This window comes from Oncorhynchus masou, chromosome 11 (genome assembly GCF_036934945.1).
Source record: "Oncorhynchus masou masou isolate Uvic2021 chromosome 11, UVic_Omas_1.1, whole genome shotgun sequence".
Lineage (NCBI taxonomy): Eukaryota > Metazoa > Chordata > Actinopteri > Salmoniformes > Salmonidae > Oncorhynchus > Oncorhynchus masou.
In genome coordinates, this window is record NC_088222.1 from 23541235 (window position 1) to 23565266 (window position 24032).

Below are 24032 nucleotides of genomic sequence, written 5' to 3' on the forward strand. Positions count from 1 at the left end.
GGGTAGCTTTCCACAAGCTTCCCACAATAAGTTGGGTGAATTCCTCCTGACAGAGCTGGTGTAACTGAGTCAGGGTTGTAAGTCCTCCTTGCTCGCACATGCTTTTTCAGTTCTGCCCACAAATTATATACAGGATTGAGGTCAGGGCTTTGTGATGGCCACTCCAATATCTTGCCTTTGTTGTCCCTAAGTCATTTTGCCACAACTTTGGAAGTAGGCTTGGGGTCATTGCCCATTTGGAAGACCCATTTGCGACCAAGCTTCAACTTCCTGATTGATGTCTTGAGATGTTGCTTCAAGATATCCACATAATTTTCCTACCTCATGATGCCATCTATTTTGTGAAGTGCACCAGTCCCTCCTGCAGCAAAGCACCCCCACAACATGATCTTGCCAACCCTGTGCTTCACAGTTGGGATGGTGTTCTTCGGCTTACAAGCCTCCCCCTTTTTTCTCCAAACATAACGATGGTCATTATGGCCAAACAGTTCTATTTTTGTTTATCCAGACCAAAGGACATTTCTCCAAAAAGTACGATGTTTGTCCCCATGTGCAAACTGAAGTCTGGCTTTTTTATGGCGGTTTTGGAGCAGTGGCTTCTTCCTTGCTGAGCGAACTTTCCGGTTATGTCGATATAGGACTTGTTTTACTGTGGATATAGATACTTTTGTACCTGTTTCCTCCAGCATCTTCACAAGGCCCTTTGCTGGTACCTTCAGGTCTTCTTGGATTGAATTGCACTTTTCGCACCAAAGTACGTTCATCTAGAGAGAGAACAGAACGCGTCTCCCTCCTGAGCGGTATGACGGCTGAGTGGTCCCATGGTGTTTATACTTGCTTACTATTGTTTGTACAGATGAACGTGGTACCTTCAGGCATTTGGAAATCTCTCCCAAGGATGAACCAGAGTTGTGGAGGTCTACATTTGTTTTTCTTAGGTCTTGGCAGATTTGTTTTGATTTTCCCATGATGTCAAGCAACCAGGCACTGTGTTTTAAGGTAGGCCTTGAAATACATCCACAGGTACACCTCCAATTGACTCAAATTATGTCAATTAACCTATCAGAAGCTTCTAAAGCCATGGCATAATTTTCTGGAATTTTCCAAGCTGTTTAAAGGCACAGTCAACTGTGATACAGTGAATTATAAGTGAAATAATCTGTCTGTAAACAACTGTGGGAAAAATTATGTCCTTACCGACTTGCCAAAACTATAGTTTGTTAACAAGAAATTTGTGAAGTGGTTGAAAACTAGTTTTAATGACTCCAACCTAAGAGTATGTAAACTTACGACTTCAACTGTATATGCGTACCATTTCCTGCCATTTAATTTAAAAAATATAGATATTTTTTACAGCCATAGAAAAGTCCTTTCAAAGTCCACCTGAGCCGAGCCTTTTCGAAGTTAGTGTTCGTTAGATAAAGCTTTTGATGTTCATCTTTCTGTTTGTGACCTTGTTCTGTTCTCTCTCAGGTACACCACTCTGTCATATCGTGCTCCTGAGATGGTAAACCTCTACAACAGCAAGATTATCACTACTAAAGCTGACATATGGGTGAGTGGATGTTGTATTTTAGATCTATGCTTTAGTCATGGTATCAGTGCCAGCTTCTGATTTGTATGGGGCTTTTTTACAATACACTTTTCAGCAATTTGTCACAGAATACCCATGAAAATGTTATAAAATATAAATAAACTAAATGAAAACTTATAGCAATTCTTTGGCCAGTGGCAATAGGAATCTCAGGTAGTTGGTACAGTAGGACATTTGAAAAGACATATTTGTGTGAAGTAGCCTTTCCCTTCTTGTTTCTCAAGGCATTTGGATGTTTGTTCTCAATGTTATATAACTCAATTAGTGTGTGTGTGTGTGTTGAGGCAGGTAGCCTAGAGGTTAAGAGCATTGTGTTTGTGTGGTGTGTGTGTTCCCTCCCTCCAGGCAATGGGCTGTTTGCTGTATAAGCTGTGCTACTTCACTCTACCCTTTGGGGAGAGCCAGGTGGCCATCTGTGATGGCAGTTTCACCATTCCTGACAATTCCCGCTACTCCTACGACCTGCACTGCCTCATCCGTCAGTGTTCCACCACTCACTTTATCTGCTATGAAAATTAGTGTAGATTCTACAGTGCCATTACATATTTTAGAAGTACACCATATTTACAAAAGTATGTGGGCACCCCTTCAAATTAGTGGATTCCGCTGTTTTAGCCACACCCATTGCAGACGGGTATAAAATTGAGCACACAGCCATGCAATCTCCATAGACAAACACTGGCAGTAGAATGGCCTTACTGAAGAGCTTTGTGACTTTCAACGTGGCACTGTCATAGGATGCCACCTTTCTAACAAGTCAGTTTGTTAAATGTTTGCCCTGCAAGAGCTGCCCAAGTCAACTGTAAGCTGTGTTATTGTGAATTAGAAACGTTTAAGAGCAACAATGGCTCAGCCTTGAAGCGCTAGTTAACACAAGCTCACAGAACGGGACTGCTGAAGCGAATCATGTTTAAAAATCGTCTGTCCTCCATTGCAACACTCACTACCGAGTTCCAAATGGTCTCTGAATGTAACATCAGCACAAAGCTGTTCGTCAGGGGCCTCATGAAATGGGTTTCCATGGCTGAGCAGCCGCACACAAGCCTAAGATCACCATGCCCAATGCCGAGCGTCGGCTGGAGTGTTGTAAAGCTCGCCGCCATTAAGGCAGTGGATACGCATTCTCTGGAGTGATGAGTTATGCTCCACCATCTGGCAGTCCAACGGACTAATCTGGGTTTGGCGATGCCAGGAGAACGCTACCTGCGCCAATGCGTAGTGCCAACTGTAAATTTTGGTGGAGGAGGAATAATGGTCTGGGGCTGTTTTTCATGGTTCGGGCTTGGCCCCTTAGTTCTGGTGAAGGGAAATCTTAATGCTACAGCATAAAATCAAATAAAATTGTATTAGTCACATGCGCCGAATACAACTGGTGTAGACCTTACAGTGAAATGCTTACTTACGAGGCCCTATCCAACAATGCAGTTAAAAAAAATACGGATAAGAATAATAAATACTAGTAAGAAGTAATTAAAAACCAGCAGTAAAATAACAATGGCGAGACTATATACAGGGGCGTATCGGTACAGATTCAATGTGCGGGGGCACCGGTTAGTTGAGGTAATATGTAAATGTAGGAAGTGGTTTTAAAGTGGCTATGCATAGATGATAACAACAGAGTAGCAGCGGTGTAAAAGAGGGGGGAAATGCAAATAGTCTGGGTAGCCATTTAACTATTTACCGGTCTTGTTAAGAATACTCATTACTTGGGGGTAGAAGCTGTTTAGATGCCTCTTGGACCTAGACTTGGCGCTCCGGTACCGCTTGCTATGCAGTAGCAGAGAGAACAGTCTCTGACTAGAGTGCCTGGATTCTTTGACAATTTTTAGGGCCTTCCTCTGACACCGCCTGGTGTAGAGGTCCTGGGTGGCAGGAAGCTTGGCCCAGGTGATGTTCTGGGCCGTTCGCACAACCCTCTGTAGTGCCTTGAGATCGGAGGCCAAGCAGTTGCCATACCAGAAAGTGATGCAACCAGTCAGGATGCTCTTGATGGTGCAGCTGTAGAGCCTTTTGAGGATCTGAGGACCCATGACAAATCTTTTCAGTCTCATGAGGGGGAATGGTTTTCGTCTTACCCTCTTCACGACTGTCTTGACCTTCTAGACATTTCTGAATTATTCAGTGTTATTCTAACTTGGTGCAACAGTTTGGGGAAGGCCCTTTCCTGTTTCAGCATGACAATGCCCCCGTGCACAAAGCCAGGTCTATACAGAAATGTTTTGTTGAGATTGGTGTGGAAGAACTTGACTGGCCTACACAGAGCCCTGACCTCAATCCCATTGAACACCTTTGGGATGATTAGGAACGCCGACTGTGAGCCAGGCCTAATTGCTCAACATTAGTGCACGACCTCACTAATGATATTGTGGCTGAATGGAAGCAAGTCCCCCCAGAAATATTCCAACATCTAGTGGACAGCCTTAACCAGAAGAGTGGAGGCTGTTATAGCAGCAAAGGTGGACCATCTCCATATTAATGTCCATGATTTTGGAATGAGATGTTCGATGAGCAGGTGTCCACACACTTTTGTTCACTTAGTGAATATAGTATCAGTTCCATACAACATGTTACCTCTTCATCTAACCATGCTTAATCTACCCGTTGTGGGATAGTCAGTGTGTTGCTTTTGTCTCTTATGTTGTGGTTTGATTGGTGTCTCACTTTTTATCTCTCATTTCCACCTCTCCTTCTCATTCTGTTGGTGTTTGTCAGGGTACATGCTGGAGCCCGACCCTGACAAAAGACCTGACATCTACCAGGTGTCCTACTTTGCTTTTAAACACGCTCGTCGGGACTGCCCTGTTCAGAATGTTAAGGTTAGTCTTTCTCTGCTCTGCGGAAAGTCTCCACTGAGTGTACAAAACATTAGGAACACCTTCCTATTATTGAGTTGCACTGCCTTTTGGCCTCAGAACAGCCTCAGTTCTTTGGGGCATGGACTCTTCAAGGTGTCAAACGCATTCCACAGGGATGCAGGCCCATGTTGACTCCAATGCTTCCCACAGTTGTGTAAAGTTGGCTGGGTGTCCTTTGATTGGTGGACCATTCTTGAGACACACAGGAAACTGTTGAGTGTGAAAAACCCAGCAGTGTTGCAGTTCTTGACGCATTCAAACCGGTGCGCATGGCACCTACTACAATAGGCGCTTAAATCTTTTGTTTTGCCCATTCACCTTCTGAATGGCACATCTCAATTATCTCAAGGCTTAGAAATCATTCTTTAACCTGTCTCCTCCCCTTCCTCTATACTGATTTTGAAGTGGATTTAACAAGTGACATCAATAAGGGATTATAGCTTTCACCTGAATTAACCTGGTCAGTCTATGTCATGGAAAGAACAGGTATCCTTAATGTTTTGTACACTCTGTGTATGTGGGTCAGTCAATCTCTGTGCTAGGGTGTCTCTCTCTAGTGTTTCCTGTATGTTTGTCTCTCTCTGCTCTGAGATTGGCTTCAGGGCCAGATCTACCAATGTTCTATTCAATCCATGCCTGAATCTACTGAATGTGCTTGTCATATGGATCCATTCCCTCCCAAATATGAATTTTCAATACTTTTACCTCTAATCATATAGAACTCTCCAATTCCTGCTCAACTCCCTGAGCCAATCAAAGCCAGCGAGGCTGCTGCAGCGAAGAAGAACCAGAGCCAGACACAGAGTAAGGCCAGGTAAGTTTGTGGTGTTTGTTATACAGGGGGCTGCCTGAATAATCTTGTAGTTGTTGTTATTATACGCAGCAGTTTTGAGGCCAGTATCCATGTTTTTTTCATTGTGTGTTCTCTGTTCTGCTTTAACATCATTCATAAGGTAATTTCATACCATTGACATCTTGTTCCAAGATGGCGTAGCAGTCAGAAGTCTTTATCTTGTATCGTCCCATGTGTATATATCTTTTTCTTCGCATTATTTTTAATATTTGCAACCCGCCTCACCCAATGTCGTGTGGATCCCTTTTTTTTTCCAAACGTATTTCTATTTAACTCCGAACTGGAATAACTCAACTGAAGCTAGCTAGCTACCAGCTATCAATCAGCTAACCACTGCTAGCGCTCATCAGCTAAACTTTAGCTCGGAAAGCTCTTGCCAGTTTGTACAACGCGCTTCAAACCAGAGCATACTGGACCTATTTTTCACCGGAGTCCTACCACAAACTCTGAACCTTTTCATCTGGATCATCACAGCTAGCTAACCGCAACCCGGGTTGACTACTCCTGGATAACGTTTCTGTCCCGGAGCTAGCACCAACTAGCCTGGGGCTAGCCCTAGACCCATCCCCCAGCTCACTCCTGGGCTACAATATCCGGACCTCTTCTACTGCCGGTACGGGGCACGGAACCCCGCCGATCCTCTACGACTGGAATACCGACGTAATCTGCCCGAGGATTCCAACAGGCCCCTCGGGCGCGACGCCTGCTGAAGGCCCATTCTGCTAACCTGCTGGGCCTGCTAGCTACCTAGAGCTACCTGGAACCCTACTAACTCCACGACTGGTCTATCGACGTCACCGCACGACGAGGCAAAAACAGACTTACCCCCATCGCGATGTCCCCGGTCTACTAACTGCTAGCTTGCCTGCCCCGGTCTGCTAACTGCTAGCCCCTGCTAACTGCTAGCTTGCCAGCCCGGTCTGCTAACTGCTAGCTTGCCAGCCCTGGTCTGCTAACTGCTAGCTTGTTTAGCCTCGGCCTACCAACTGTCTGAATCGCCGTGTTCCCAGTCAGCCCAACCATTCACTGGACCCATATGTTCACTTGGCTACGCATGCCTCTCTCTAATATCAATATTCCTCGTCCATTACTGTCCTGGTTAGTGATTACTGTCTTATTTCACTGTAGAGCCTCTAGCCCTGCTCAATATGCCTTAGCCAACCATGTTGTCACACCTCTTATATATGCAATGACATCACCTGGTTTAAACGTCTCTAGAGACCATATCTCTCTCATCATTTCTCAATGCCTAGTTTTACCTCCAATGTACTCACATCCTACCATACCTTTATCTGTACACTATGCCTTGAATCTATGATATCGTGCCCAGAAACCTGAGCCTTTTACTCTCTGTGACGAACGTACTAGACGGCCAGTTCGTATAGCATTTAGCCGTACCCTTATCCTACTTCTCCTCTATTCCTCTGGTGATGTAGAGGTTAATCCAGGTCCTGCAGTGCCTAGCTCCACTCCCCAGGTGCTCTCATTTGTTGACTTCTGTAACCGTAAAAGCCTTGGTTTCATGCATGTTAACATTAGAAGCCTACTCCCTAAGTTTGTTTTACTCACTGCTTTAGCACACTCTGCCAACCCGGATATCTTAGTTGTGTCTGAATCCTGGCTTAGGAAAACCACCAAAAACCTTGAAATCTCCATCGCTAACTACAACATTTTCCGCCAAGATAGAACCTCCAAAAGGGGTGGTGTTGCAATCTACTGCAAAGATAACCTGCAGAGTTCTGTATTACTATCCAAGTCTGTACCCAAACAAGTCAAGCTTCTACTTCTAAAAATTCACCTTTCCAGAAACAAGTCTCTCACTGTTGCCGCTTGCTATAGACCTCCCTCTGCCCCCAGCTGTGCCCTCGATACCATATGTGAATTGATCACCCCCCATCTATCTTCTGAGCTCGTGCTACTAGGTCACCTAAACTGGGACATGCTTAACACCCCGGCCATCCTACAATCCAAGTTTGATGCCCTTAATCTCACATAAATTATCAATGAACCTACCAGGTGCAACTACAAATACGTAAACACGGGCACCCTCATAGATGTTATCCTAACTAACTCGCCCTCCAAATACACCTCTGCTGTTTTCAATCAAGATCTCAGCGATCACTGCCTCATTGCCTGCATCCGTAATGGGACTGCGACCAAACGACCACCCCTCATCACTGTCAAATGCTCCCTAAAACACTTTTGCGTGCAGGCCTTTCTAATTGACCTGGCTGGGGTATCCTGGAATGACATTGACCTCATCCCGTCAGTAGATGATGCCTGGATATTCTTTAAAAGTGCCTTCCTCACCATCTTAAATAAGCATGCCCCATTCAAAACATTTAGAACTAGGAATAGATTTTGTCCTTGGTTCACTCCAGACCTGTCTGCCCTTGACCAGCACAAAAACATCCTGTGGCGTTCTGCATTAGCATCGAATAGCCCTCGTAATATGCAACTTTTCAGGGAAGTTAGGAACAAATATACACAAGCAGTTCGGAAAGCTAAGGCTAGCTTTTTCAAACAGAAATTTGCATCCTGTAGTACTAACTCAAAAAAGTTTTGGGACACTGTAAAGTCCATGAAGAATAAGAGCACCTCCTCCCAGCTGCCCACTGCTCTGAGGCTAGGAAACACTGTCACCACTGATAAATCCACTATAATGGAGAATTTCAATAAGCATTTCTCTACGGCTGGCCATGCTTTCCACCTGGCTACCCCTACCCCGGTGAACTGCTCGGCACCCTCCACAGCAACCCGCCAAAGGCCCCACCATGTCTCCTTTACCCAAATCCAGATAGCTGATGTTCTGAAAGAGCTGCAAAATCTGAACGACTACAAATCAGCCGGGCTAGACAATCTGGACCCTCTCTTTCTAAAATTATCTGCCGAAATTGTTGCCACCCCTATTACTAGCCTGTTCAACCTCTCTTCTGTATCGTCTGAGATTCCCAAAGATTGGATAGCTGCCGCGGTCATCCCCCTCTTCAAAGGGGTGACACTCTAGACCCAAACTGCTACAGACCTATATCTATCCTACCCTGTCTTTCTAAGGTCTTCGAAAGCCAAGTTCAGAAACAGATCACCGACCATTTCGAATCCCACCGTACCTTCTCCGCTATGCAATCTGGTTTCAGAGCTGGTCATGGGTGCATCTCAGCCACGCTCAAGGTCCTAAACAACATCATAACTGCCATCGATAAGAGACATTACTGTGCAGCCGTATTCATCGACCTGGCCAAGGCTTTCGACTGTCAGTCACCACATTATTATTGGCAGACTCGACAGCCTTGGTTTCTCAAATGATTGCCTCGCCTGGTTTACCAACTACTTCTCTGAGTTCACTGTGTCAAATCGGAGGGCCTGTTGTCCGGACCTCTGGCAGTCTCTATGGGGGTGCCACAGGGTTCAATCCTCGGGCCGACTCTCTTCTCTGTATACATCGATGATGTTGCTCTTGCTGCTGGTGATTCTCCGGTACACCTCAAACGCAGACAACACCATTCTGTATACTTCTGGCCTCTCTTTGGACTCTGTGTTAACTAACCTCCAGACGAGCTTCAATGCCATACAACTCTCCTTCCGTGGCCTCCAACTGCTCTTAAATGCAAGTAAAACTAAATGCATGCTATTCAACCAATCACTGCCCGCACCTGCTCGCCCGTCCAGCATCACTACTCTGGACGGCTCTGACTTAGAATACGTGGACAACTACAAATACCTAGGTGTCTGGTTAGACTGTAAACTCTCCTTCCAGACTCACATTAAGCATCTCCAATCCACAATTAAATCTAGAATTGGCTTCCTATATCGCAAAAAAGCATCCTTGACTCATGCTGCCAAACATACCCTCGTAAAACTGACCATCCTACCGATCCTCGACTTTGGTGATGTCATCTATAAAATAGCCTCCAACACTCTACTCAACAAACTAGATGCAGTCTATCACAGTGCCATCCGTTTTTATCACCAAAGCCCCATACACTACCCACCATTGCGACCTGTACGCTCTCGTTGGTTGGCCCTCTCTTCATACTCGTTGCCAAACCCACTGGCTACAGGTTATCTACAAGTCTCACCAACTCTCACCTTTTTTCCCCCAGACTGACAGACCCCATCCCCACCACTGAGACCTCCATCACGCCCCGGCAGAGGCCCAAAGCGGGCCATGCCCAGCCCAGCGCTGGAATCCTACCCATCCAGCCGGCTGCCCTCACCCCTCGCAAACGGGCCATCCTACCTGCCGGGGGGGCCCTTCCTGTTGGTATGTACCCACCCTCACTCTGCCTATTTACTGCAACTACTATGCTTGAAAATATGGAGAGTGGTACTCAGTAATGTGTTGTATTAGATTTGTCCCAAACATAACACTTTGTACTCCTGAACTTATTTAGGCTTGCCTTAACAAAGAGGTTGAATACTTATTGACTCAAGACATATCAGCTTTTCATTTTTATTAATAAAAATAAATAATGTATTTCCACTGACATTATGGCGTATTGTGTAGGTCAGTGAAAAAATATTTGTAAATTAATCAATTTTAAACTCAGGCTGTAACACAATAAAATTTGGGAAAAATCAGTGTGTGAATACTTTCAGAAGGCACTGTAGCTACTCAAGAGATAAACAGAAGTGACTGAGGTAGATTTTCTACCCTAATGTCAGTCGCTAAGTTAAAGAAAATGGAAGTAAATTAAGATGGCGAACAGTGGGCACTAGCCATGATAAATAAATGTATGCCTAAGTGGGCATGTACCCAAATAAGCTAGCTAGTTAACATCGAGCTGGACCTGCACTGACCTAAAACAGTTGTTTTGCCCTCTTTTTCAGTAACTCAAAGACATGCCTCTTTGGGTGCAAACTGTTCAGAACATACCAGCCAAATTTGGTTGAATTATTTCACAAATTAGATCTTAGCCATATAATGTTAGACTAAATATTACTATCTTTAGAAACAAATGGCTGGTATGTTTAGAAAGTCTCTCAACAGTTTCATCTAATGAGGTCTTGCCAGTGATGTATATGGCATGCAATATATTTTCTTAGTTTCATGGCTTGTATAATAACTATATTCTGTATTCCTTGCAGGAGTGAACTTAAACCTTGCCCAGCAAGCAGCAGCCCTACAATCACAGAAGGCAAAGAAGGCACTTCAGCCAGCGACCGGCCAATCACATAACCCTCCCAGTGAGGCAACACCCCAGCTGGGTGGAAAGCCCCAGGCTGGTGCTCAGCAGAAGCAGGTAAACTCAGGCAGCCAGCTAACACCCAAACCCACAGCCATACTATCCTGCATCCCACTGCTGGCTTCTCTCTGAAGCTAAGCAGGGTTGGGTCTGGTCGATCCTTGGATGGGAGACCAGGGGCTGTTTGTATCATGCGTATCAGAATAGGAGTGCTGATCTAGGTTTCTGCTGCAAAAATAACTGCCATCACTAGGTGGGGGTGGATGACGTATCTTCTGAGCATCTGGAAGCGTTTAATGTATCTAATCAATTACAGTACAAAATCCTGCAAGTTTAAAAAAAAGATTTAAGTGGGTTAATATAAGTATGGTTATTAGCAACAACAAAAAAATAATTCTAAAGAAAATGTTCCTCTTTACCCTCTAACGGGTCTGGTAAAATTAATTTCAAAGAAATATAGCTAATTTATTTCATAGGATTTTGTTGCTTAGTGACAAAGCCACTTATGCAATTTGTAAAGTGCCATCTGTGTGACAAGCTGCTGCCTCAGGGTTGGGTTATTGTTCAGCCAACCTTTGTATAGACTGTCATCATGGAACAAGCTTAGATAAGTAGGTCATTGAAGTGCAGGAAACTCTTGACCAAACAGAGAAGAAATGTGCATTAGGGAGGAAATTGGATGGAAAAAAACATTACCACACAATTGCACCCCATTATATTTTCCTGGGATTACATTTTTTACAGTTTCCTCCTATTGCAACAATTGGTCCTTGGTTTTTAGGTAGGTAAGACAGTTTTACGGTATACCGGTATATAATTCTGTGTGAAAAAGTGTTATGCAGGTGAACCCATGATAACAGCCACATGCGTTCTTAGTGGCACACTGTGTTGTCTGTGTGTGAAGCAGCTTTGTTTTCGTTGTCTCGGTTTTTTGACACTGTGTGCCTTCCTACGTCTTTGTGTGGTAGCCAGGACAGTTGCAGCAGCAGCCTATCGCAGCAGTGGGAGGAGTCCCACCTGTTCAGACCATGGTGGAGGCCCCGAGCACCCCTCAACAGGCCTTGCCTCCCCCGACGGCCAGTCCTTCCCCTCAGAAGGCCCAGGCTCCGTCCAGCCCAGCCCCACCCAAAGCCCCAGCACGTCGTAAGCAGGCCAGCCAGAGCCAGGCCCAGCAGCAACCATCTGCTCAGCCTACTTCAGCCCACCCTTCATCTGCACAGCAGCCTACAGCTCGGCAGCAACCAGTTCCTCAACAACCAGTTGCCCAGCAACCAGTAGCTCAGAGAGAAGCGGCCCAGCATCCACCTGTCAAGACCCAGTCCACTCCAGCCGAGACCAGTCACAACACAGCTGAGACTGAGACGGTAACATACCTGCAGCCTGCACCGCGTCTGCTCCCTGAGCTGTCAGACACACTCAAAGCCTGCTTCAAAATGACATCAGGCCATCCATTGTTCCACCCAGCCATCTATCGTCATGCCAATGCCATCATCCCTCATCATTTTGCTGTCTTTCAGTTTTGCTCGTTTGTGTTGTTCTCTCAGTAACTTGAAAAACTCTGCAACATTGTGAATGTTTGAATGACCCTTATTTCTGTGTGATAGCCTTTTCCCTGTCTGTTTTTCACTTCATTTTACTTTGTTTGCCTCATTTTCTTTAGTGTTGTATGTATTGGGCATTGAAAGTTAATCATTAGTGAGTGTTATTGGGATTTGTTATTTTTCATGAGTCGTCCTCTGTTTAATTCTTCTCCCTTCAGTTAGACTGTGTGATCTGTATTGTTTATATTATATTTTTTCTTATATTTCCTCTCTCTTTCTCCATCCCTCTGTCCAAGACTCCGCACCACTCTCCAAAGACAGCAGAGTGCACCCCGAGTAACGTTACACAGAATGCAGTCGGTGGGCTACCTGGAAGTGACTTCAGCCTACTACTGCAAGAGGCCACAGCAGAGGATGACCTCAACCAGTTAATGTAAGATATGCATGACATCATCACCAGAAATATCATCCTAAGTTAAATATGTCTAGTTTTCAATGTGTAATAAAAAGCATGAGCTGGCGCACACCCACTGAAAATGATTTTGTGTAGAGGTGCTGACTAACAACGAATAAACTGTAAACTATAAAAATAAATAGAGTCACACACTCTATATAACTCCTAGTATTTCATTGGGTAAACCACCAACGTTTTGGCATCACTGCTTCAGTGTGTAACAACAAGTTGACCTCTTCCGGCATTTGTGTGTTTTTCCAGATCTGTCGGTACATCTCCATCCAATTCCACCCGGTCCCTTCAGCAGAGTGTGTGTGAACCAGCACAAGACGGCAACTTTGCTGCCTTTGCCCATTCCCCTACCCCTGGCCCTGCCACCGGTTCCCCCACGCAGCCCGCCTGGAACCCTTTTGGTGATGATGACTTCTCCAATCTCAGTGCAGAGCAACTGATTAACAAAGACCTGGTTGATGAACAGGCTGATGGTGAGGCTGTTTGTGTGTGTGTGTGTGTGTGTTGCACACACAACGGAATACCGTGTGTTTTCAGATAGGTAAAGAGAGAGGTGCTAAAAATACACCTGTAGACCTAATTTCTAACATGTCCTCTGCTGTAATCGTATTTCCAATCAGATAAAGCTGTGTCATTCACTTTGACCTTATCGCTATTAGACGTGGCTGCAGAAGCAGAGGTGGAGACGGCCCCCACAGAGGAACTGATACCTGGCCTGCTGGAGGTCTCTTCCCCTGGGGAAACAACCCCTCAACCTGCTGGTGAGACCCTTCTCATCTCCATCACTCATAGTGGTTCAGTCCTCTCTGGCTCAGTCAGTAGAGACTGGTGCTTGCAACGCCAAGGGTTGTGGGTTCAATTCCCACTGGGGTCACCCATACCTAAAATGTATGCATGCGCGACTAAGTCACTTTGGATTGAAGCGTCTGCAAAATGGCATATATTACTATTATATTAATCTTCCTACAGTATACAGTGCATTCGGAAAGTATTCAGACCCCTCAACCTTTTCCACATTTTGTTATGTTACAGCCAATAAATGTATTAAAGTCGATGGCTTGATAGTTTTTGCAGACCACACAGCCGTCATACCACTCAGGAAGGAGACGCGTTCTGTCTCCTAGAGATGAACGTACTTTGGTGCGAAAAGTGCAAATCAATCCCAGAACAACACCAAAGGACCTTGTGAAGATGCTGGAGGAAACGGGTACGAAAGTATCTATATCCACAGTAAAACGAGTCCTATATCAACATAACTTGAAAGCCCACTCAGCAAGGAAGAAGCCACTGCTCCAAAACCGCCATAAAAAAGCCAGACTACGGTTTGCGTCTGCACACGGGGACAAAGATCGTACTTTTTGAGAAATGTCCTCTGGTCTGATGAAACAAAAATAGAACTGTTTCGCCATTATGACCATCGTTATGTTTGGAGGAAGGAGGGGGGGGGGCTTGCAAGCTGAAGAACAAAATCCCAATCGTGAAGCACTGGGGTGGCAACATCATGGTGTGGGGGTGATTTGCTGCAGGAGGGACTGGTGCACTTCACAAAATAGATGGCTTCATGAGGCAGGAAAATTAGGTGGATATATTGAAGCAACATCTCAAGATATCAGTCAGGAAGTTAAAGCTTGGTCGCAAATGGGTCTTCCAAATGGACAATGACCCCAAGCATACTTCCAAAGTTGTGGCAAAATGGCTTAAGGACATCAAAGTCAAGGTATTGGAGTGGCCATCACAAAGCCCTGACCTCAATCCTATAGAAAATGTGTGGGCAGAACTGAAAAAGCGTGTGCGAGTTACACCAGCTCTGTCAGGAGGAATGGGCCAAAATTCACCCAACTTATTGTGGGAAGCTTGTGGAAGGCTACCCGAAAGTTTGACCCAAGTTAAACAATTTAAACGCAATGCTACCAAATACTAATTGAGTGTATGTAAACTTCTGACCCACTGGGAATGTGATGAAAGAAATATAAGCCCAAATAAATCATTCTTGCTACTATTATTCTGACATTTCACATCCTTAAAATAAAGTGGTCATCCTAACTGACCTAAGACAGGGAATTTTTACTAGGATTAAATGTCAGGAGTTGTGAAAAACTGAGTTTAAATGTATTTGGCTAAGTTGTATGTAAACTTCTGACTGTAGCTTCACACACTTTTTTATTTCCTCATCGACTACTGGCACTCCAGGTGTGTGCCTTTCCAAATCATGTCCAATCAATTGAATTGTCCCCAGGTCAACTTCAATGAAGTTGTAGAAACATCTCAAGGATGATCAATAGAAACAGGATGCCCCTGAGATTAATTTTAGAGTCTCATAGCAAAGGCTCTGAATACTTATTGATGTAAATAATCTATTTCTGTTTTTTTTACTGTATATACAAAAAAAAATGTTAGGTGGGCTATTGTGTGTAGTTTAATGAGGGGGAAAAAATGAATCAATTTTAGAGTAAGACTGTCATGTAACAAAAAGTCAAAGTGTCTGAATATTTTCCGAATACGCTGTATCTCTCAGATATTCCCATAGCTCCCCTTCCTTTGTTCTTCCTTTAGCATTCAGATCCTCCATTCTCCATTACAATCATCTCCAGTGACACACCCATAGAAATCCTATAAATCACTATTCTACATTTGATACTATGGACTTAAAGGAAGGGAACTCTGTTACTCCTCCACTCTCCAACCAAGGTGCAGGAACTGAGGAGCTACTGAGATTAAGAGAAAGTTCAGCAACTCTTGGAGGACAGGAGAAGTTCATAAAAGTGCCAATTTTTTCCTGCTGAGTGAATGGTCCTCTGTGACCTCATCAGTAGCAATCTGAACTCTAAGCTCAGCAGAAATCCCTTTCTGAAAGCTTTTATTAACTCTGTGTGCTCAAAATCCTTAGCTAGCTAGCCATTTAATGGGATGTCTTCACTGAATAACTGGCCAAGAAAACACTGTGTCTTTGCCTTGAACTATCCATGCCCAATCATCTCTACTTATCAGACGCAGATGGACAACATGCCATGCTTTGTGTATCTCTGCAGTGTTCATTAGTGTATGTCTGTTTTGTTGTCTTTTCTCTGCTGCACCAGTAGAGCAATCTGAAGACATCCTTGGACTGGATACAGGAGAGTCTTTGTTGACTGTTCCGGTCCCTTTCAGCACCCTAGCACTCTCAGACACTCCAGGTAAGGTTGTGTCTCTTTTTTATTTCTAAAAGTACACTTCAAATCACTTACCCCACATAGAGCATCAACACGACATACTGAGATGCTGCATTCGTAAATCCACTCTGGAAATCTACTCCGAGTTCAGAGCACTCACGTTTGAGAGTGCCAGAGTGCAGAATAACTGATGCATTTACGAAAACATGTCATGCCTGTTGTTTTTGACAGGTGCCAGTAAACATCAGGCTGAAAAACAAATGCACCCTTGGAATCCACACACAATTACTGTTCCTTAGTGGTCATGGCAACGTTTTGCTGTTTTAGTAAGTGGTTGTCAAAAACCATTCCAAGCCTAATCTTCTTTTAATTAAGTCAAAAATGGAGCTCAAAATAATGCAGTACTTCATGTTGTAACATGTGGGATATTGCTCTAAGAATGAAAGTACTGGTAATCATGTTGCTAGCAGTGATGTACAGTGCTCTCTTTCCCAAGTTAAAGGGGCTAGAGTGGACTTGTGCTGTGCCTTGGTCCATGACTTAACTGTAAGTACAGAGTGGAGAGGCAGGAAAAGAGCAGATGTGTGCATGTGTTGTGTTGGGAGATGACCTGGTGTGTAGAGTGGTCTTTAGGGGGAACCCCAGATAGTGGATGTAGCTACTAGACAGCTCTCTCTGTGTAACTGTGTTATGCATCTGGTGTGAAAATAACGTTGAGGGTTTGGTGGCTGTGTGAACAAACATCTCGATGTATGCAAGATATTCTCATCGCTTGTTAACTGGCTTGTTGGAATGTGATGGAAAGTTGACCTTGTTGTTTTTTTTATAACTTTTCTTCAAAGAGAACGGTTCCACTGCAAACAGTTTCTCTGCTTGAGGTGAACCGTTCATTCATCTGTAGGGTGCTATTCTTTTCTTTATTTAGCTATATTCTAATGTGTCTCTCAGATTCTTTGTCTTAATGTCATTCTTCAGCCATTCTGTTATTATCTTTGTCTCTGTAATTCATGAATTTATCCCCAACCTCTTTCATTTCCCAATTTTCTCATTCCCTCCATCTCTGTTTTGTTTAAGCTACTGGTATGTAAAAAAAAATCTATGGTTTTAGTTGCATTTCTTATATCATTGATTACAAAACCCTTGAAAGCTAATGTAAAGGTCAATAGCTTCATGAAACAATTGAATACCGTTCCAGTTCCTTAAGGCTCCTATTGATGAAAATAATATCAATGGTGATAATGTAAATACCATGGCAGGTTATCTCCATGGGGGCTGTCAATCACTTGTGACTGGAAAGCTGCACTTGATAAACAAACATTACCTTTCAGCCATTTCAGGTTACTTGGAACTAGGATACACTGTTGGCCAGTAAATATAAATGAATCAGCTATGTTTAATGTTTGCTCCCCATGAACTAGGAAACGGGCCTTAACGACATGAGTGGGTTGAGTGGTTATAGTTGTAGTACAACAGCTTATCTGTATAGGCCTATATGTAAGCGATTAATAAGGACGTTCTGTACATTCTCTGAAAGTAATAGACACAGGGCTTGGAGGACGTGCTGCTGAGTCCATCCAGTGCATATTAGTTCCAAATAATGTGCATTCGCTTATCTATATAGGCCTATATTTATGAAAATGTATATGATATTGTGGTCTCTGTCCTTGCATCACGTTATGTGCTGGAGGCTCAGCTGTACCATCTTTTTCCCGCATTGAACACCCATCCTCTCACATTCCCTGTTGCCTAGTTCCCTTGCCTTCAGTCCTATTTATTATTTGTCCTTCACCTTCTCCTCTTCTCTCTCTTCCTTTCTTCACCCCTTTTCTCCATCCTCACAAACTCCTTAATTGCTTGACCATGTCAAATGCAGTATCTGCTAGCTAGAGTGTTGCTGCCACTCACTTTTTCTTACTGTTCTCTCCCTTTCCATTTACTCTTCCTCGCTCTTCATTTCTCTCTGGGCCTTTAGAGAAGCTTATTGAGGGACTGAAGTCCCCAGATACACACCACCTGCTCCCTGACCTCCTGTCCATGGCTGATCCCTTTGGCAGAACGGTGGTGGAGGCTGTTAATGGTATGGTAAAATACTTTCACTCCTGGAGATTTCATTGCTGTACACACTTTGTTACATTTGTTTTTCCCAATGTAAATGTTTTACAGTGGAATGCTCCATTGCAATATCCTCTGTCTGCCCTCAGTGCACCCTTTCTTCCTCTCTCCCTCTCTCTGCTTCCATTTCTCGTTCTCTTCCTCCCCATTTCCCTCTCTCTGCTTCCCCCTCTCCTCGTCTTTCTCTTCCTCCCTCTCTCTACATGTACAGTAGTGGGTCCAGCAGAGAACTCTCTTTTGAGTCTGGACTCTCTGATCCCTGGTCTGGAGGCTCCTGTGTCCCAGTCTGAGACAGATTCTACACTGCTTCATGGTTAGTTTCTGTCTCACAGGCAATGCGACACACAATCTAGATGCTTCCAGAATTGAATGCAATAGTGGAAGAAGATTATTTAGATCTGACGAAACCAAAATGTTTTGGTTTCTGTTATTACTGATAATACCACCTGCCTCGACACTGGTCTTTGATCATTCTATAAGGTTTTCAGAGGACGGAGTGGAGCCAGCCCATTGAGTACAATGAGACTGTCTGATTGATATTTTGAGTGTCTGTCTCCCCAGCTAACAGTTCTAGGGAGATTGAATGTAATGTTACCCGTAATGTTCCCCTAATATGTGTCCAGTTTTCCGTTAGGGGAACAGTCTATCTATGTTAGCATAAACCTTCTGACAACCTCTTTAACATATTTTGGTGTGAAAGTTAGGAGAACATTCCCTTAATGTCTAGAATGTGGTTACAATGTTCTCAGAATATTTTACAACGTTCTAGATTCATTTTATGGAACGTTGCAAGAACATTTGTGTCCAGTTTTCTCAGGGTTAGGAGAATATTCCATCAACATCACATCAAATACGCAGAACGTGGTTGCCATGTTTTCAGAATATACAATATTCATGTTCTAACACGTTTCATGAGAACTTTGCAAGAACATTCCTGTGTATCAGTTGTCAGGATGTTGCTTGATGGTCCCAAAGAAACATTCTCCCCCCCAAAATGTTTTTGTTACACATCACGTCTTGTTACTGTTGCCAAGCCCATTGAGGCCCATTGCGTGCAGATCAACCTCCACTTAGGCTACTGCTAGTAGATTGAGCACTGTGCTCAACAATGCCTGCGAAAGTGGTTTAAAATGGCTAATAATCAAAAACACAAAGCAATGTAAAACAATAAGACATGATCACTGAAAGTAACTAATCAAACGTTCAAGTAGATCTACCGAATAATAACAGTTTTGGAATTGATAAAAGGAAGTTGAAACTAAGTCATTTTTTTAATGCTGGACTTCATATATTAGTGTTTGTGAAACACCAAAAGAATACTGAAAGTACTGAAAAAGCTGATGCAGATAGTTACCTCATTTCTTTATGGTTTCAAAGGAAACCTCCCCATACCCTGACTTACGGTTGGATACTTTGATGTTTAGTGCCTCTTTTCAATGACGGCCTAGGAACAGTGGGTTAACTGCCTGTTCAGGGGCAGAACGACAGGTTTGGACCTTGTCAGCTCGGGGATATGAACTCGCAAGCTTTCGGTTATTAGTCAAACGCTCTAACCACTAGGCTACCCTGCCGCCCCATTATATTATACATGATACAGTAATATATTTTGGCCATATAATGGAGATATCCTGAACTAAACATTCCAGTCTAACCCTCACCCCCCCTCCCGCTCCTCTGCCCTCCCACAGATCCCCTGCTTGGGGAGGACTCTCTGCTGGGTTGCTCTCTCATCTCTCCCCCTTCTGGAGCCTCCTCTCTCTCCTCTGCTCCCGCTTCTGCTGGCTTTAGGTCTGTTCTGGAAGAGTTTGACCTGGCATCTGGGGGGTCCACCCAGTTTCTGTCAGGTAAGGCTCTGTTTCCAAAATCACACGTCCACAACAAGCCCAAACGGGACCACTTAGTCCCACAATTGGAGAGGCAGAAGTGCTGCCACTTATACTTGATGTGTACCGTAGGAACAAATGGTTTGGTTCTCCCTGTTAGGAAGCTAGCTGTTCTCCCTGTTAGGAAGCTAGCTGTTCTCCCTGTTAGGAAGCTAGCTGTTCTCCCTGTTAGGAAGCTAGCTGTTCTCCCTGTTAGGAAGCTAGCTGTTCTCCCTGTTAGGAAGCTAGCTCTTCTCCCTGTTAGGAAGCTAGCTGTTCTCCCTGTTAGGAAGCTAGCTGTTCTCCCTGTTAGGAAGTTAGCTCTTCTCCCTGTTAGGAAGTTAGCTCTTCTCCCTGTTAGGAAGCTAGCTCTTCTCCCTGTTAGGAAGCTAGCTCTTCTCCCTGTTAGGAAGCTAGCTTTTCTCCCTGTTAGGAAGTTAGCTCTTCTCCCTGTTAGGAAGTTAGCTCTTCTCTCTGTTAGGAAGCTAGCTCTTCTCCCTGTTAGGAAGCTAGCTCTTCTCCCTGTTAGGAAGCTAGCTCTACTCCCTGTTAGGAAGCTAGCTCTTCTCCCTGTTAGGAAGCTAGCTCTTCTCCCTGTGAAGAGAGACAACTACACTAGCAGGCTACTGACTTGCAGTTTAACTCTAACACTCTGTAGTTGTGTGGCACACTGCTCTGTAACTCACCTTATCTGCTTCCTCCTTTATCTCTCTCCCTTTCTGACATTTCTTATTCTTCCTTTATACTCTTGGTTGTGCTGCTTGCTTTACTCAATGCTTCTCCCAATCACCTTAACCTCCCCTTCCTCCTTTCTCGGCTCCATCTTCTGCAGACTCTGCTGATCTCCTGATCCCAGGCTTTGAGCCTCCACCCATTGCAGAGACGGGCAACGAGGATGAGTTTGACCCCATCCCTGTCATGGCCTCCTTCCAAGGTAAGCCCAGTGGGCTTCCAGCCTTCAGACCAGAGGCAGGGACAGGCAGGGAGTCTCTGTCCTGTCCCACTAAGATTGCCATTCATACCTCAACCAGGGTCAGAGGAACTCTGGGATTTGATTCCGGTCAATGTCCTCAGTAGTGTATTAAACCCTGCTCCCTCTTCCCCTTGTAGATTCATCTGAGTAGCCATCCTTGCATCCTCTGTGTAGTTATTCCTTAACACTCTTAGATTGTATCTGGAGAGAAATTCCTCTTCCTGTCTTTCTCTGTCTTCTGTAACCTTATCTTCTCTCCCTCTTTTCCCTGGCATCTGTTCTTTCTTACTTACCTCCCTTGCTTTTCCCCCCTGTCCCCCCTGCTTCGCCTTGGCCCACCTCCCTACCGCCCTACTCTCTGTCCGGACAGTTTCAGGAGGCCACTCTCGAAGTAACAGTGGCAGCTCTGAGTCCAGCCTTCCCAGCCTGGCCCGCTCCCTGCTCATGGTGGACCAGCTCATCGACCTGTAGAGGCCGGTGGGGAGCCGGGACACTAAAGAGAGGGGGAGTGGGGGGATGGAGAGACGAGGTAGAAGTATTGATGCTGGAGAGGAAAATAGACCCCACCATTAGTCGTTACACCCCTACACCATTTATCACCAACGCTTGTTCCATGGGAACTCCTGCTATCATTCCGAACGCACTGGGCGATAGAGTTCTAGAACCATAATCATTGTCCTGTCTGTGTTTGTCCCATCATGCCTCTGATATTGATTCCCGTCATGTCCACCACTTTTCTTCTTTCCCCCCTCTGCCCCCTCATTTCATGCTCTCACAGCATTTAGGCCTATGTTCTGTTGCCTTCTGCGATCATCATGGCAAACAAGTTCATGGCACACTGCTTCTCGCTTTTGCGTTCATGGCACCCTAACAATAATAACTTTTGCTTTCGCGACACACTAACTTTTTCTAGCTTTTGTATTTGTCACTCTAACTTGATCCAAGAGTTCTTCTTTCTGTAGACCAGGGTCAAATGTTTCAACATGTTTCACTGCTATCTCTCTGGTCAGCCTTGTCCTGTAAGCAACCAGATAATTCCACTCTTGTTGTTAGTAGATGTTGTTATGGTGGACAAGTAGATGTTTTGTCTCCTGCCTTTCTCCAGGGTTATATTTATATTTCACTTGGATTATTATTTGCGCACATTCGGTAACAACAATGTCACAACATTGATTTCTTCTAAACATCTTGAGTTGTACTGTAGAACGTTGAAAAAATGGTTGTCTGTCTGCCAATTTAGTTTCCCACATTCCAGTGGCTGAGTTTTCAGGGATTGTGTTTTAACCCTTAGCCTGAGGTATCATAACCGGCATGATGGGATAGATGTCAATATCTAAAATGACAGATTTTGATCAAAAAGGACTGATTACTCCACCAGCTGGTCCAGAGATTGAGCCTCCCTGTGGACGCATCCTCCCAGCTGCCATTAGCAGAGCACTGTAAGAGTCACCAGGCATGTTACCTGTCTATGGTCAAAATGAGCTAGGAAGTTATTCAAAAAAGTTACAAGTTAGCACCAACATATTTTAAGACTTTTTAAAGCCTACATTAACATAAATATGGAGCTAACATTCCCAAAGGAAGAAGCTAAGATTTAAAAACACCAGCTTGGCTCGGGACTCAGCTGCACATTGACAACATTGATGCTTTTCTAAAGCATTTGCTTGTTTTCCTCTCGTTGACCTCTCCTTAGCCTGACTGTACAGACCGTCGGTCAATATCATCCCTTTCATTTCAGCCTGTTTGTGCCCACTCAATCCTTTCATTCTATTCAAACATGCATTCCCACAGAAAGTCCATTCCTACTTCTACATAGATCCTATATTCCAGTAATTTATCGGCCCTACATAGTGTAAATGTATGTATATCTGCAATACCCACAGACTCTGATCCAGTGATCATATGTGTGGTTCCTCTCGTGTATAAAGTTAACGTTACAAAACATGTATGTCCTCTGTTACTCATCGGTCATCATAGCTTACATTGTGAAAAAAATAAATAGAAAAGTTTATTTCATATATAGCTAATAATAAATGTGAATATGAATAGAGTGTTAGAGAATGAATGTATGAAATTAATATCATTATAAATAAAGATTCATATATTTAAATATAATTCTTAAGATGACTATTATAGACGAATACTTTGTTTTTCCTGTGCAGCTGTGTTTTTTCCACCATATTTCTCCCCAGATTCCTATTGTGACATTATCATAACATACAGTTGTGACAATCTTAGCTTTGATCTGTTGTTGAGGGTTGGGTAGGATTTCTCCTTCAAGTGTAGTGTCTATTAACTTGCCTTGACCTAAGGAGGGTTTTATTGCAAACAAAGTAGTTTGTTGTACATTGGGACCGCAACCCAGGGAGCTTTACCATGTCTTATACTGTACCATACTTAATCACGCTGTACAAAGGCAGAGAACTACAGTCGTTGCTGAAATAGTGCTCTACAAAGCCATGCTTTCTCCACGCAGATTTTATATTATCAAAAAGATGCATATCGAAGCATGACCGTGACAGATCACTAGACAGTGATCTGACTGAATTAGAGGAAAGGAATATATTGGTTATTAGACAGAGAGGGGGAAGCACTACACAGGACTCAACACTATGACCACATACACGTCAGATCCTATGAAAATAGGAATGCTCACTATACATTTCAAGGAATTACAGATAATTGCTCTACTGCAGTTTTCCAAACAATGCATGCCAAGCAACAGCACCTATTGACAGTATTCTAAAATTCAATGTTGTCACATCTATCTCAAGCTGAAGTTCACATCTTATCCCCTCCACTACTGTACAGTCTAGTCATCTGCAAATACTCATGAGGCTATTGACCTATGCAATCTTTGCTTCTTCCTGTAGACACCACTGTGCTGTTGTTCTTGGTAAAGGTCTTGCCCTCCAGGTAGTTCAACTTGTGTTGTTGTGAAAAAGAGATCCTTCATGTTGCCCAGTTGTTTTTGCCAAAAGTGGAAAAGGCTGTTTCTGATGACCATTGTTCTCCTGAATGTTCTGGATCTCTGTCCGTCTAAATGACACCTAATCCCTCTGAATGTTCTGGATCTCTGTCCGTCTATATGACACCTAATCCTGCGTCAGCGCAGTCATTTCTGTGTGCACCTTCTATTTTTGTGAGATAACTAAAGAATTACAAAGAAAGGGATGTTGAATAAACATATACATGTGAATGTACTTTTGTTTTGACTATATTGATTGAGTGACTGAAGGGAGTTGATTGCTGAGAATATGACCCTGTCATGGTAGTCATGTGGTTAACGTGATTTATTGGCAGACTGATTCAGATCGAGAGGGGCGACACATTTAGCTAGCTGTTATCTTTTAGACACTCACTTCTACTAATGGGGATCCTTAATAAATACAAATAAATACAAATACTCAAGTACAATCAATTAAATCATGTACTTTGAAT

The 24032-nt window shown here is 43.9% G+C and overlaps 1 protein-coding gene across 4 annotated transcripts in view; it reads left to right on the plus strand.

Annotated features, from left to right (window-relative positions):
- LOC135548356 (AP2-associated protein kinase 1-like) overlaps positions 1-23794 on the plus strand; it is a 47003-nt gene extending 23209 nt beyond the window's left edge. The window contains exons 6-21 of one of the 4 annotated variants that reach the window (XM_064977875.1): positions 1474-1555; positions 1940-2072; positions 4307-4410; positions 5169-5263; positions 9406-9566; positions 10391-10545; positions 11457-11852; positions 12326-12462; positions 12745-12968; positions 13155-13256; positions 15573-15668; positions 17617-17721; positions 17968-18069; positions 19445-19600; positions 20451-20552; positions 20962-23794. In XM_064977875.1, the coding sequence (XP_064833947.1) occupies positions 1474-1555; positions 1940-2072; positions 4307-4410; positions 5169-5263; positions 9406-9566; positions 10391-10545; positions 11457-11852; positions 12326-12462; positions 12745-12968; positions 13155-13256; positions 15573-15668; positions 17617-17721; positions 17968-18069; positions 19445-19600; positions 20451-20552; positions 20962-21062 (2251 nt within the window). In that variant the 3' untranslated portion in view covers positions 21063-23794. Of the gene's footprint in view, positions 1-1473; positions 1556-1939; positions 2073-4306; positions 4411-5168; positions 5264-9405; positions 9567-10390; positions 10546-11456; positions 11853-12325; positions 12463-12744; positions 12969-13154; positions 13257-15572; positions 15669-17616; positions 17722-17967; positions 18070-19444; positions 19601-20450 lie in introns of all 4 variants that reach the window. The other 3 variants (XM_064977873.1, XM_064977874.1, XM_064977876.1) reach the window with 3 other exon arrangements.
- The last annotated feature ends 238 nt before the right edge of the window (positions 23795-24032 follow it).